The sequence below is a fragment of the Hemiscyllium ocellatum genome, chromosome 35, assembly GCF_020745735.1.
Source record: "Hemiscyllium ocellatum isolate sHemOce1 chromosome 35, sHemOce1.pat.X.cur, whole genome shotgun sequence".
Taxonomy (NCBI): Eukaryota; Metazoa; Chordata; class Chondrichthyes; order Orectolobiformes; family Hemiscylliidae; genus Hemiscyllium; species Hemiscyllium ocellatum.
This window is the reverse complement of record NC_083435.1, coordinates 7,907,072-7,921,037: the sequence shown is the minus strand read 5'-3', so window position 1 is coordinate 7,921,037 and position 13,966 is coordinate 7,907,072. Positions and strand designations below refer to the sequence as shown.

At 46.2% G+C, this 13,966-nt stretch overlaps 1 protein-coding gene across 1 annotated transcript; it reads left to right on the top strand.

Moving 5' to 3' along the window:
- The first annotated feature begins 361 nt into the window (after nt 1-361).
- On the top strand, nt 362-13,271 carry LOC132832881 (vitamin D 25-hydroxylase-like). Its single transcript, XM_060851083.1, has 2 exons — nt 362-512; nt 12,795-13,271. Exons 1-2 carry the CDS (start codon nt 449-451, stop codon nt 13,025-13,027), a joined length of 297 nt encoding a protein of 98 aa, XP_060707066.1. The 5' UTR covers nt 362-448; the 3' UTR covers nt 13,028-13,271.
- Nucleotides 13,272-13,966: the final 695 nt, after the last annotated feature.

Sequence of the window (13,966 nt, the reverse complement as noted above, 5' to 3'; positions counted from 1 at the left end):
GGGTTAAGGCTTGAGCAATGCCAAGGTTTGAAAGGAAGGTTGAAAATTTTACAATCCCTCCAATTGACGTAAATTTATTTTGATAACACTGCTGTGAAAGTTCAGGATGTTTCATGATTTTCTCAATGCTGGATATTTACATATTTTTGCTGGGTTGGCTTCCCTACTTGTCAGAGAAATTTGCCCAATAGGTAAGAGATCACAAAACACAGCTCGAGGTGAAATTGACAAAACAGTTTATTGCAAGCAGTATTGCTGGAAACTAATTGACCTAGGCTGACACAGAACTGACAGTCTGCACAGATAGATCAGATTTCTCCTCCCAGAGCTGAGGATGAGACCAGTTTAATAGTAATGCTGCACAATGACACTGATTAAGAAATGGCAAACTACAATGTTTCTGAACATGGAGTAATTTAGTTGCGAGGATGCTAATTTTATCAGATGAATGCCCTGTTCCTTCACACAATGCAACATCCTGACGGTATCGCCGGTTCCATTCCTCTTCACAGGTAGGTGTTAATGTCTCCTGTTCTGAGGTGGTGAGGTGCTCCCATTGTCCTGTTCCTGGAGCATGTCCTTGTTGGTGCCTCTCTGTCTGACCTGCTCTTTGTGTGACTTTGGTATTACTGGCTTGTGAAACTGCCCTTAGGGCTTTGACATATCTTTCATGTCCACGTGCAGAGCTGCTCGGGAATTCTGGGTATTCTGGTACACTTTGGCCAGTTTTGCTTTTGTAGGCCTATCGTGGGTTAGCAAATCTTTTCCCCACTACCCTCCAGAAACTGTTGGTGAGCGGGAGATTAGGAGGGTGCTTCACTCCCACAGAATGTGGAATATTCAAAAGACGTACCACATGAACATTCATCATGCATCTCAGCCGAAGAACATTTCACAAATTGAGGTCAAATGTAAGCAGATACCTGGCAGCTACACTTCACAGCTGACAGATTGTGGCGAAGCTAAGAGGAAAGCAACTGTTCCAGCAAATCTTCTTTATGAGTTAGATTATCTACGTGGATAGCCTGGAGCAGCACTAATCCACTGAGAATGGAAGCTGAGAAGAGGCACTCAAAATCGTTCGGGGTCTGAGCAGAGGAGGTCACGAGAAAAATAACTATTTGCATTGATGGCACCACCAAAGGAATTGAGGATTCTGATTAAAGGGAATTGATGAAAGAGCCAAAAGTGACATGAAAAAAAATCTTTTATACTCAGCAACAATTTGGAATGGTTCAGTAGCTTTAAGAGGGCAATTGGATAACTGTTTGAGGGGCTCCAGAGAAAATCTTCTCTCCTGAGTTACATTCCCCTGGGCGTCACTGATCCACTGCTCTACATATCTCAGGCTGGTGACTGCACTCTAGGCCACTCTGCCCATCCTAGAATGGATGGAATGTAAGTCTATGTTATGGGACACCTCTTTACATCTAAGTGGGCAGCACGGTGGCACAGTGGTTAGCACTGCTGCCCCCCAGTGCCAGAGACCCGGGTTCAATTCCTGCCTCAGGCAACTGACTGTGTGGAGTTTGCACATTCTCCCCATGTCTGCGTGGGTTTCCTCTGGGTGCTCCGGTTTCCTCCCACAGTCCAAAAATGTGCAGGTTAGGTGAATTGGCCATGCTAAATTGCCCATAGTGTGTAAGGTGCGTTAGTTAGGGGAATGGGTCAGGGTGGATCTTTGGAGGGTCAGTGTGGACCTTTCAGGCCTATTTTCAAACTGTAGATAATCTAATCATTGATAACAAATCATTAATATAAAAGCAAAATACTGTACGTGCCAGCAAACTGGAATTAAAAATAAAGATACTCAGCAAACCTGGCAGCATCTGTGAACTTGAGTTAATATTTCAGGCCTAGTTAGATGAAAGGTCATAAGTAAAAGACTAAAGAATGTCCCAGAAAATTAAAAAACAAGCTAGAAGAGAGCCCACAGAGCCAAGGGAAAAAAGAAGTTTATTTTGAAGTATGATGCATGATATATTTTGTCATAATGTTCATGATGGCACCAATTTGTACTGAACGAGAATCGATGGAGATAAATATTTTGATAATCTGCTTCTTGGTTTTATCTGAGGGATCAGTATTCAGCTGAAACCCTTTAAAAACATGTCACAAGATGTTTCTTTTCCACCTAAGAGAGTAGACGGGGAGTTCAGATGAAAGCTGATTGATCTGAAACATTAATTCTGCTTCTCTCTTCACAGAACATGCCAGACATGTTGAATATTTCCAGCACTTTCTGCTTTCATTCAAAATCCAAGTAGACAGGGCCCACAATTATTGTCTCACACGGAGATGGCTGGTTGCATTAAAAAGCAGCTCATTATTTAAAAGAAATAGAAATCAATTTTAGACAAAAGAACCTAGAGACTTGGGCACAATTAATGACCTGTACCCTGGGCATCTGATGACCACATGGACGATGCCTGATTCCTCTCTGTGCTTAGAAACACACATTGGGGTTTCAATCAGAGCCATGGAATCACATTATGAAGATGGGCAGAATATGAGGTTGCTTAGATTAGATTACTTACAGTATGGAAACAGACCCTTCATCCCAACAAATCCACACTAAGCCGTCAAAGCACAACCCACCCAGACCAGATCCCCTACATTTACCCCTTCATCTAACCTGCACACCTTTGGATTGCAGGAGGAAACCGGAGCACCCAGAAGAAACCCACACAGACAGACACCCTGATGCGAATTGAACCCAGGTCCCTGGTGCTGTGAGGCAGCAATGCTAATCACTAAGCTACCATAGCACCCCAGAACAGCTTCTGTCAATAATAAAACTCACTTAGGTTTTACAGTTTGTAATTCTTTAAGGGCCTTTGAACATCGTATTGACTTTTAATTGGCAATTTTAAAAGGTAGCACCTTAAACGATAAAAGAGGGGGATGATTGGTGATGGTTTAATCTAAAGGTCACTATACCTCAAGTGAGAGGAGAGGTTGAGAAGGAAAGTGGGATTGGTGGGACTGAAGGGTATCCTCAGCTGGTTTGAAATTGAACCCACACTGTTGGCATCATTAACCAACTGCCCAGCCAACTGAGCTAAATGACACCCACTCCCCCATTAGATACCACTCCATTCTCTGTTACAGTGCCAACATTGAGTATGAGCTGTAACTCTGAAGTGGTCTCAAGCTAAGAACACTGATAAAGTTAAGAATAAATTTTGTCTGCAAGTCGAAACAATACCATCATAGCAACGGCAGAGCTGTCACATAACCATAGCAACGGAGCGACCTACTGTGATATCATCAGCTTAGTAACCATGTAAGTGTGTCACCAGAGATTGGTCACCAGGCTGACTTCCCTTTGCTTCCCCACCTTTCCCCAGGGATTGTGTGCTTTCCCATTGCTCACCTCCGTGCTTTCCAATAAACCCCAATGGGGGAGGCTGGATGAGTTCACTTGGGTTCACTGTCTGGATGTTAAGGGGAGGTTAGTGAATAAGGATGCCTTCGTGCCTTTCTCTGCAGGTAAGCTGCTGATCACCTGCTCGAGTGCATCCCCAGAGGATCAGTAGGTGGTAGTGCTGGAGCTAACATTTCTGTCTCTGAATTCCAAGGTGCAGGGTTTGAATCTCCCTGCTAGTGATTACTGACTTTGAGATCTAGGTTAATAATAAGGGGGATACTCTTGCCTTGTGAGAGCAGGATCCTTCCTTTCAGCTCACTGTTCAGTTTGTGGGCACCCATACAATCTCTTCCTGAGCAGTAGCCAGTCTTTATCAGCCCATTGCTCATAGCGCATACTGTTAATCGGTCTGAGAATTCTCCTATGTGTTCTCCAAAGGAGCAGTGTGCAAAATAGACATTACCCTCTTCAGCAACCTATGTTAGTGAAACTCTAAGCTTTACAGCGAAGCCAGCTATCAACCTTATTCCTCTCAAATTCTGGTGGAAGTATCTGAGCTACCCCAACCTAGAATGGGCAAGATCAATGACTGTCTAAGTGGCTTATTGTCATTCGTCAGTGGACTGACCAACTCAGATATTGGGATTGATGAGCTGTGGATTTCACTTGTAATCAAAAATGTTTCTATTCCAAAAATTCTAGTTAGCAGGGGGTTGGAGGTGAATTCACAGTTGTAAAAGTTGTTGTAGTTATCATGTGGAGGAGCATGCAAACACCCTGCTTTAATTCTGATATTATCCAGCTTTGACATAGAACATAGAACGTAGAACATAGAACATTACAGCACAGTACAGGCCCTTTGGCCCTTGATGTTGCACCGACTTGTCATACAAATCTGAAGCCCAACTAACCTACACTATTCCATGTACGAACTTTCAAGGATCTGTGTACCTGGACACCAAGATCTCTCTGCTCATCTACACTACCCAAGAATTTTATCATTAGTCCAGTACTTTGCATTCCAGTTACTCCGACCAAAGTGAATCACCTCACACTTGCCTGCATTAAACTCCATTTGCCACCTCTCAGCCCAGCTCTGCAGCTTATCTATGTCTCTCAGTAACCTACAAAATCTTTCATCACTATCCACAACTCCACCGACCTTAGCGTCGTCTGCAAATCTACTAACCCACCCTTCTACACCCTCATCCAGGTCATTTATAAAAATGACGAACAGCAGTGGACCCAACACCGACCCTTGCGGTACACCACTGGTAACTGGACTCCAGAATGAACATTTCCCATCAACCACCACCCTCTGTCTTCTTTCAGCAAGCCAATTACTGATCCAAACTGCTATATCAACCACAATCCCATTCTTCCACATGTCATGATGATGGGCTGATCAATTACAACACTGGCTGGGAATGAAGTACACACAGTTTGTAAGAACTCATAACGAATGTAACTCTTTAATCAAAAAAGGGAAGAAGATGGAGAGCAAGAAGCTACATACCTTAATGTCTGATGTAGGCTATAACAGCGACACTCAGAAAAAAATCGTGGTCATTAGTTTTTAAAAGGGAAATCATATTTAATCAAGTTAATGGAGATCTTTGAGGTGTGGATAAAAGGGATGTACTGTACTTAGATTTCAAGAAGGCGTTTGATCAATGTTAAATACTGTTGTGGAAAATAAAAGCTCATAGAGTCAATTAGCATGGAAACAAACCCTTCAGTCCCACCAGTCCATGCTGAACATAATCCCAAACCCCTGTGTAGGGTATAACATATTGGCTTGTTTAGCCACCTAACAGAAAACAGGTTGGTCTGATGTAATGAGTGGTGGACCATAGAGTGAACAATGCCAGACCCTCCTTATTTTACAATTTATGTGAATGAGTTATGGAGTCATAGAGATGTACAGCACAGAAACAGACCCTTCGAACCAACTCAACCAGGGTATCTTTGTTCAGCAACACTCCCTAGGACCTTCCCATTAACTGTATATGTCCTGCTAAGATTTGCTTTCCCAAAATGCAACACCTCACATTTATATATATTAAACTCATCTGCCACTCCTCAGTCCATTGGCTCATCTGATCAAGATCCCGTTGTAATCCGAGGTAACCTTCTTCACTGTCCACTACACCTCCTATTTTGGTGTCATCTGCAAGCTTACTAACTATATCTCTTATGCTCACATCCAAATCATTTATATAAATGACAAAAAGTAGTGACCCAGCACTAATCCTGAAAAACAACTCACCAACACCCTTTGAGCCAGTTCTGTATCTAAATGGGCAGTTCTCCCTGTATTCCATGAGATCTAACCTTGCTAACCAGTCTCCCATGGGGAACCTTGTCGAATGCTTTACTGAAGTCATATAGATCACGTCCACTGCTCTGCCCTCATCAATCATTGTTACTTCTTCAAAAAACTCAATCAAGTTTGTGAGACATGATTTCCCATGCACAAAGCCATGTTGAGTTGGTTGAAGGAAGTGACAAATGTTTGCTAATGGTACAAAGATCGGGAGGAGGTTGTGAAGGAAACATAAGGAAGTTACAAATGTATATGGATAGGTTAAGAATAAAAAAGAGAGACATGATATCTAAATGATGAGAGACTGCAGACATGTCCTTGTGCATGAATCACACAAGGTTAGTCTGTATGTATAGCAAGTAATCATGAAAGCTAGTAGAATAATATTCCTTGTTGCAAGGGGAGGTGAACATAAAAGTAAGGAGCTTGTGTTTTCACTTGTACAGGCCGCAGGGATCGGTGTTGGGGCCACAATTATTTCATTAATGACGTGTATGATGAAATTGAATGTAGTTATCACCAAGTTTACAGATGACGCAAAAATAGGTTGGAGGCAAGTGATGAGGATAACACAACGAGAGATCTGGATGACATAAGCGAGTGGGCAATATCTTGGCAAATTAAATATAATGTGGAAAAATGTAAGGTTGTGTACTTTGGCAAGAAGAATAGAGGAGCTGAATATTATTTAAATGGAGGAAGCTGACTACATGAAAGAGGGATTTGAGAATCCTTGTTCATGAATTACAAAAAAAAGCAAACAAGTTCAGTTGGTAACAAGGAAAGCAAATGAAATGTTGGACTTTATTTCAAAGGGAATGGAGTATAAAATAGGGAAATCTTCCTAAAACTATACCAGGCACTAGTCAGACCACAGCTGGAGTGCTGTGAACAGTTTTGGGCCCCTTATCTCAGGAAAGGTATTCTGGCATCAGGGGCAGTCCACAGAAGATTCACTCAGCTGTTAGCTAGCATGGAGGGACTGTCATCTGAGAAGTCTGCACCTGAACTCATTGGAATTTAGAAGATTAAGAGCACACCTTACAGAAGCATATGAGGTGCCTAGGGAACTTGACAGGGTAGATGCAGAAAAGTTGTTTGCTCTTGTTGGGAGAGTCTGTCCCAGAGGGCATGATCTCAGAATAATGTGTCAGGCATTTAAGACATTCATGAGGAGGAATCCCTTCTCTCAGGGTGTGGTGAAACAGTGGAATTCTTTACTGCAGAGGCTTATCAAGGCTGGATGGTTAAGTACATTCAAGGCTCAGATAGCTAGATTTTAATCAGTAAATGAATCAAGGGTTATGGGGAAAAGGCAGGAATATAGAGTTGAGGATTATCAGACCAGTTATAACTCCATTGTATGGTGGAGCAGACTCAATGGGCCGAATGGCCTGCTTCTGCTCCTATGTCTATAGTCTTACAATGTTAGGTCATTGTTGAGAATGAGCTGGAATTTTGTGTACAGTACTAGTTTTCTTATTTCAGCGAGGATGTAAATGCTTTGGAAACAGTTTGGAGAAAGTTCACTCGGCCTGGAGGACGTGGGTCTGTTATGAGCGAAGGTTGGGCTGGCTTGGCCAGTATCTGCTGGAGTTGGCAAAAGGGTCAGAGGTGACTTAATTGAAAGATATAAGATCCTGAGGGGCCTTGGCAGGGTGGAAGTGGAAAGCATGTTTCCTCTTGTGGGAGATTCCAGAACTAGGAGTCTCTGTTTAAAAATAAAGGATTTCCCCTTTCAGGCAGAGAGGAGGAATATTTGTTTCAAAGAAGCTTTCAGTCTTTGGAATTCTCTTTCTCCAAATGCAGAGGAGACAGAGACAGTGAATATTTTTAAGGCTGAAGTAAACAGAGACTTGATAAACCAGGGACTGATAGGTATTCGGGCGGCGGTGAGATTCTGGTGTTATCAGATCAGTCATCATCCTAATGAATGGAGGCAAGAGCGAGGCGATGCTCTTCAGGAACTGGGCCGACCAATCCTCGATCCCCATCACCGTCAGGACCGACCACCTGAAGGTGCTGGGTATTTGGTCCAGGGGGGCCGGGGTGTGCGCCAAGTCTTGAGAGGAGCGTATCAGTAAAGTGAGGGAGAAACTGGGCAGATGGAAGCTACGGTCGCTCTCCATCGCGGGAAAAAACCTGGTCATCAGATGTGAGACACTGTCATTGCTGTTATACGTGGCACAGGTCTGGCCTATTCCCAGAACCTGTGCCGCTGCAGTCACCTGGGCTATCTTCCAATTTATATGGAGATCAAAGATGGACCGGGTCCAAAGGGACTCGATGTATAAAGATCTGGGCAACTGGGGGAAAAACACACCCAGTGTCACCCTCACCCTGATGGCCACCTTTGTGTGTGGCTGCATCAAGCTGTGCGTGGATCCTTGATACGCAAACATCAAGTGTCACTACGTACTGAGGTTCTACCTGTCTCCGGTGTTGCGAAGGATGGGCCTGGCCTCGCTGCCGCGGAACGCTCCAAGTAGTTGGACCGTTCCGTATCACCTGTCCTTCGTGGAGAACTTTATGAAGAAAAACACCTTTCACCACAAGTCCTTCAGGAAGTGGTCAGCACGTAGTATCCTCGAGACCCTTCGGGAAAAGGAGAGGGCGGCTCCTATTGAGCAGTTCCCTGAGCAGACTGTCAAAGTCATTTGGCAGAATGCCTCATCGCCAGAACTTTCCAACAAGCACCAAGACATGGCTTGGCTAGTGGTGAAAAGGGCTCTGCCTGTGAGATTCCTTATGCATGCCCGGACTCTCAGCCGCACCGCACGCTGCCCTCGGAGTGGCTGCAGGGGAGGGAGTTGGGGTGGGGGTGACGAGACTGTCACACACCTCCTTCTGGAATGTGCCTATGCAGAGGAAGTCTGGAGAGGAATGCAGTGGTGTTTGTCGAGGTTCGTCCTGAGCAGCGCCATGACGCGGGACTCCGTGCTCTACGGCCTGTTCCCCGGGACGCACACCGAGACGAACATCAACTGTGCCTGGAGGATCATCAACTCGGTGAAGGACGCTCTCTGGGTGGTCCGAAACCTGTTGATCTCCAGCTGAAGGAGTTGACCCCTGACTGAGTGTTGCAGACTGGCACATTCCAAGGTCCAGGACTACATGTTGAGGGATGCGCTGAAGCTTGGGGCAGCTGCCGCCAAGGCGCGGTGGGGAAAGACCACCATGTAACATCTGCCTGTCTAAGCACAGGGGACCGGCGCAATCACTTGGGCTCTGCTGACCCCCCAGCTAAATATGTGGATAGTAATCATACAGACCTGTATAAAGGAATGATTACTCTGTCTCTGTCTGCAAAGAAATGGAATGTTTACGTATGTATGGCATGACCAATTGTACAGATCATCAAAATATTTTATGAAAAAAGTATATTTTTGAAATAAAGAAAGTCATCTTAATGAATGGAGGGTAAAAAATGAGGTCTGCAGATGCTGGAGATCACAGCTGCAAATGTGTTGCTGGTCAAAGCACAGCAGGCCAGGCAGCATCTCAGGAATAGAGAATTCGACGTTTCGAGCAGAAGCCCTTCATCAGGAATAAGAGAGAGAGAGCCAAGCAGGCTAAGATAAAAGGTAGGGAGGAGGGACTAGGGGGAGGGGCGATGGAGGTGGGATAGGTGGAAGGAGGTCAAGGTGAGGGTGATAGGCCGGAGTGGGGTGGGGGCGGAGAGGTCAAGAAGAGGATTGCAGGTTAGGAGGGCGGTGCTGAGTTGAGGGAACCGACTGAGACAAGGTGGGGGGAGGGGAAATGAGGAAACTGGAGAAATCTGAATTCATACCTTGTGGTTGGAGGGTTCCCAGGCGGAAGATGAGGCGCTCCTCCTCCAGCCGTCGTGTAGTTGTGTTCTGCCGGTGGAGGAGTCCAAGGACCTGCATGTCCTCGGTGGAGTGGGAGGGAGAGTTAAAGTGTTGAGCCACGGGGTGATTGGGTTGGTTGGTTCGGGCGTCCCAGAGGTGTTCTCTGAAGCGTTCCGCAAGTAAGCGGCCTGTCTCACCAATATAGATGAGGCCACATCGGGTGCAGCGGATGCAATAGATGATGTGTGTGGAGGTACAGGTGAACTTGTGGCGGATATGGAAGGATCCCTTGGGGCCTTGGAGGGAAGTGAGTGTGGAGGTGTGGGCGCAAGTTTTACATTTCCTGCGGTTGCAGGGGAAGGTGCCGGGGGTGGAGGTTGGGTTGGTGGGGGGTGTGGATCTGACGAGGGAGTCACGAAGGGAGTGGTCCTTGCGGAACGCTGATAGGGGAGGGGAGGGAAATATATCCTTGGTGGTGGGGTCCGTTTGGAGGTGGCGGAAATGGCGGCGGATGATACGTTGTATGCGGAGGTTGGTGGGGTGGTAGGTGAGAACCAGTGGGGTTCTGTCTTGGTGGCGGTTGGAGGAGCGGGGCTCAAGGGCGGAGGAGCGGGAAGTGGAGGAGATGTGGTGGAGGGCATCGTCGATCACGTCTGGGGGGAATCTGCGGTCCTTGAAGAAGGAGGCCATCTGGACTGTGCGGTGTTGGAATTGGTCCTCCTGGGAGCAGATGCGGCGGAGACGAAGGAATTGGGAATATGGGATGGCGTTTTTACAGGGGGCAGGGTGGGAGGAGGTGTAGTCCAGGTAGCTGTGGGAGTCAGTCGGTTTATAATAGATGTCTGTGTTGAGTCGGTCGCCCGAGATAGAAATGGAAAGGTCTAGGAAGGGGAGGGAGGAGTCTGAGACAGTCCAGGTGAATTTCAGGTCGGGATGGAAGGTGTTAGTAAAGTTGATGAACTGTTCAACCTCCTCGTGGGAGCACGAGGCAGCGCCGATACAGTCATCGATGTAGCGGAGGAAAAGGTGGGGGGTGGTGCCAGTGTAGTTGCGGAAGATGGACTGTTCCACATATCCTACGAAGAGGCAGGCATAGCTGGGGCCCATGCGGGTACCCATGGCAACTCCTTTAGTTTGGAGGAAGTGGGAGGATTGAAAAGAGAAGTTATTCAGGGTGAGGACCAGTTCAGTCAGTCGAAGGAGGGTGTCAGTGGAAGGGTACTGGTTGGTGCGGCGGGAAAGGAAGAAGCGGAGGGCTTTGAGTCCTTCGTGATGGGGGATGGAGGTGTACAGGGACTGGATGTCCATAGTGAAAATAAGGCGTTGGGGACCGGGGAAGTGAAAATCCTGGAGGAGGTGGAGGGCGTGGGTGGTGTCCCGAACGTAGGTGGGGAGTTCTTGGACTAAAGGGGACAGGACCGTGTTGAGGTATTGGGAGATGAGTTCGGTGGAGCAGGAGCAGGCTGAGACAATTGGTCGGCCGGGGCAGGCAGGTTTGTGGATTTTGCGCAGGAGGTAGAAACGGGCGGTGCAGGGTTGTGGGACTATGAGGTTGGAGGCGATGGATGGGAGATCCCCTGAGGTGATGAGGTCCTGGATGGTCTGGGAGATGATGGTTTGGTGGTGGGAGGTGGGGTCGTGGTCAAGGGGGCGATAAGAGGAGGCGTCCGCGAGCTGGCGTTTGGCTTCAGCGGTATACAGGTCAGTGCACCAAAAGGAGCATCTTTAAGGGCAGAGTGGCCATGCCTGCTCCTACTTCGCATGTTCACCTCCCCACCTGGGGTCTGTTCCAGCTTCATTTACCCATTTGGAACACTTCTTAAAAGCAAATTACTGCGGATGCTGGAATCTGAAACCAAAAGAGAAAATGCTGGAAGATCTCAGCATCTGTAAGGAGAGAAAAGAGCTGACGTTTCGAGTCTAACTGACCCTTTGTCAAAGCTGATAAAAGGAGAAATAGGGAGGTATTTATACTCGGCTGAGAGAAGGTGAGTCATGGCTCCAGAAGCAAAGGTAGCAATAAAGAGGTGATAATGACAGTGCATAGAGAGATTATAGGGAGATTCGGAGCTGTGAATGACCAAGGCTGATGCCAGTGCTATGTGACAAAATATGTGGGGGATGGGTGAAGCAGAGGCAAAATGGAAAACAGGGGAGAAGGGGAGCAAAGGGGCCTGCCGGTCTCAACATTGAATTCAACAACTTCAGATGATTATCCCACCTCGACCCCTCTGTTTTCATTCTGCTCCGTAATTTTATTTCATTTATTTTATTTACCCTTTGTAAATATTTTTTTCACGGTTCTGTACCTCTTATTTCTTGGTTGTCTCTCTTTCTCTCGCTCCCCACTCTCTCATCACCTTTTCCCTCTCCTCTTCCCCCTTTGCTACCCTTCTCCCCTGTTTGCCACTTTGCCTCTGCTTCACCCATCCCCCCCATATTTTGTCACATAGCACTAGCTTCAGCCTTGGTCACTCACAGCTCCTAATCTCCCTATAATCTCTCTATGCACTGTCATTATCACCTCTTTATTGCTACCTTTGCTTCTGGAGCCATGACTCACCTTCCCTCACCCTAGTATAAATACCTCCCTATTTCTCCCTTTTTTTTAGCTTTGACAAAGAGTCAGTTAGACTCGAAACGTCAGCTCTTTTCTCTCCTTACAGATGCTGCCAGACCTGCTGAGATTTTCCAGCATTTTCTCTTTTGGAACACTTCTTAGTTTTATTTCCAATGATTTGTGTGGCCAGGTGATCCTTTTCACCAGTGGATCAGCCAAGTGGCAGATATGGGCTCGACCCAAAATGTTGACTTCTCCACCTCCTGATGCTGCCTGGCTTGCTGTGTTCTTCCAGCCTCCTGCTTGACAAAGTGGCAGGGCTCAATGACAGGACAGTCACCTGTCAGTCTGAGGTTTGTGGGTTCCAGGCTTGTTTTACTGCAATACAATCTGAACTCGTATGTCCAGCACTGAGGCAGCACTGCAATGTTAGCCTCTCTCAGATTAGACATTGAACAGAAGCCCCATTTAGCCTATCAGGTGAATACAGAAGGCTTTATGGCTACTCCTTTGCAGAAACATTCAGCCAGCAGTTATCCTTCAATAACCACCAGAGTAACAGATTATCTCCTTGTTACCTTGTAGAAATTTGTTGCATTCTTGACATGTTTCCTGCGTTACAGCGAAGATCACAATTCCAAACTATTTAATTGGCTGTGGGGAAGTTTAGGTTGAGTGCTTTGAGTCAGACCCGCTCTTGTCCTCTCTCCCTTTTTTTTTGTTTTGCAGGTCGCAGGATTTGTGCTGGAAAGACTTTGGCCAATATGGAGCTCTTCCTCCCCTTTACAACTCTGCTCCAGGGGTTTCATCTGCACCCTCCACCTTCTGTCGCTAACCTGGTCGTTGCACTTGCTGTAGGAGTGAGACCAATGCCCCCAGCTGCACGAGTTGTTGGCTGGGCCCTGTTAGCTTCCTGTATGTATGTCAACTATGGATACTCTGCTGCATACCAAGACCATTAAAGGGCCCCCATTGTACAACACTTACCACCTGGTATTAATGCACTGAGAGTCCGCTGGGGACAATCGGATCTTTCTATTCATTGACCCTTCACCAACGGTGTGCGTTAGAAGCCAATTTGATCTAAATTCCTCAACCTGTACGTTAATCCAGTCTCTACAATACACCTGAGTGCAATGGGGGAAAAATAGCTCTCCAGTGCTTTTTCTAGCAATTTGCAACAAGATGAAAGCATGGAAACATTGATGCCTGCAAGATGCATGATGGCACAGAGTTCAGCCTGAAGCAGGGAGAATGGCTCATAGGAAGATTTGTAGCAGACTCCTTTGTGACCATTGTTTAAATGCTTCATACTCATAGCCCTAACACTAAGAGTCAAATAAAACCTAGCTCCTCTTTAGCATGTATTTCTGTATGACATTAAAACAATTGTCTATTCCATGTTGCCTACATTGACAAAATAATAACTTCTTTTGAAGGCTCTGATTTTGCAAGTGCACTGCTTACTTTTCAGCTGACATTGACAATGCTGAAATTACCAAACCCCATCACGGTACAGTACACGCTTTTGTTTATTTATTCATGGGAGACCAGCATTATTGTCAAGACCAATATTTGTCAGCCATCCACTAATTTCTTTCAAGAAATTGGTGTACTGTCCTTAGGGATACCCACAGTGCTGCCAGGGAGAGAACTCTAGAATTTTGACCGAGCGACACTGAAGGAATGCTGTTGCAATGCCAAGTCAGAATAGGGCATGGTTGGTGGTGAAATTGGAGATTAACATCCTTCCTGGTGGTAGAGGTTACAATTATATTGGATGCTATTGAAGACTGGGCATGGGCTGAATTCATAACGCCAATAACGCCAAGAAGAGAATGTGGCATTGAATCATAAAGGCATAGAGGCCTACAGCATGGAAACAGATCCTTTGGTCCAAC

Coding starts and splice junctions, on each gene's coding strand:
- LOC132832881 (XM_060851083.1), top strand. CDS start 449: ATGCCCTGTTCCTTCACACAATGCAACATCCTGACGGTATCGCCGGTT. Junction 513..12,794: donor GGTTCCATTCCTCTTCACAG/GTAGGTGTTAAT, acceptor TTTGTTTTGCAG/GTCGCAGGATTTGTGCTGGA.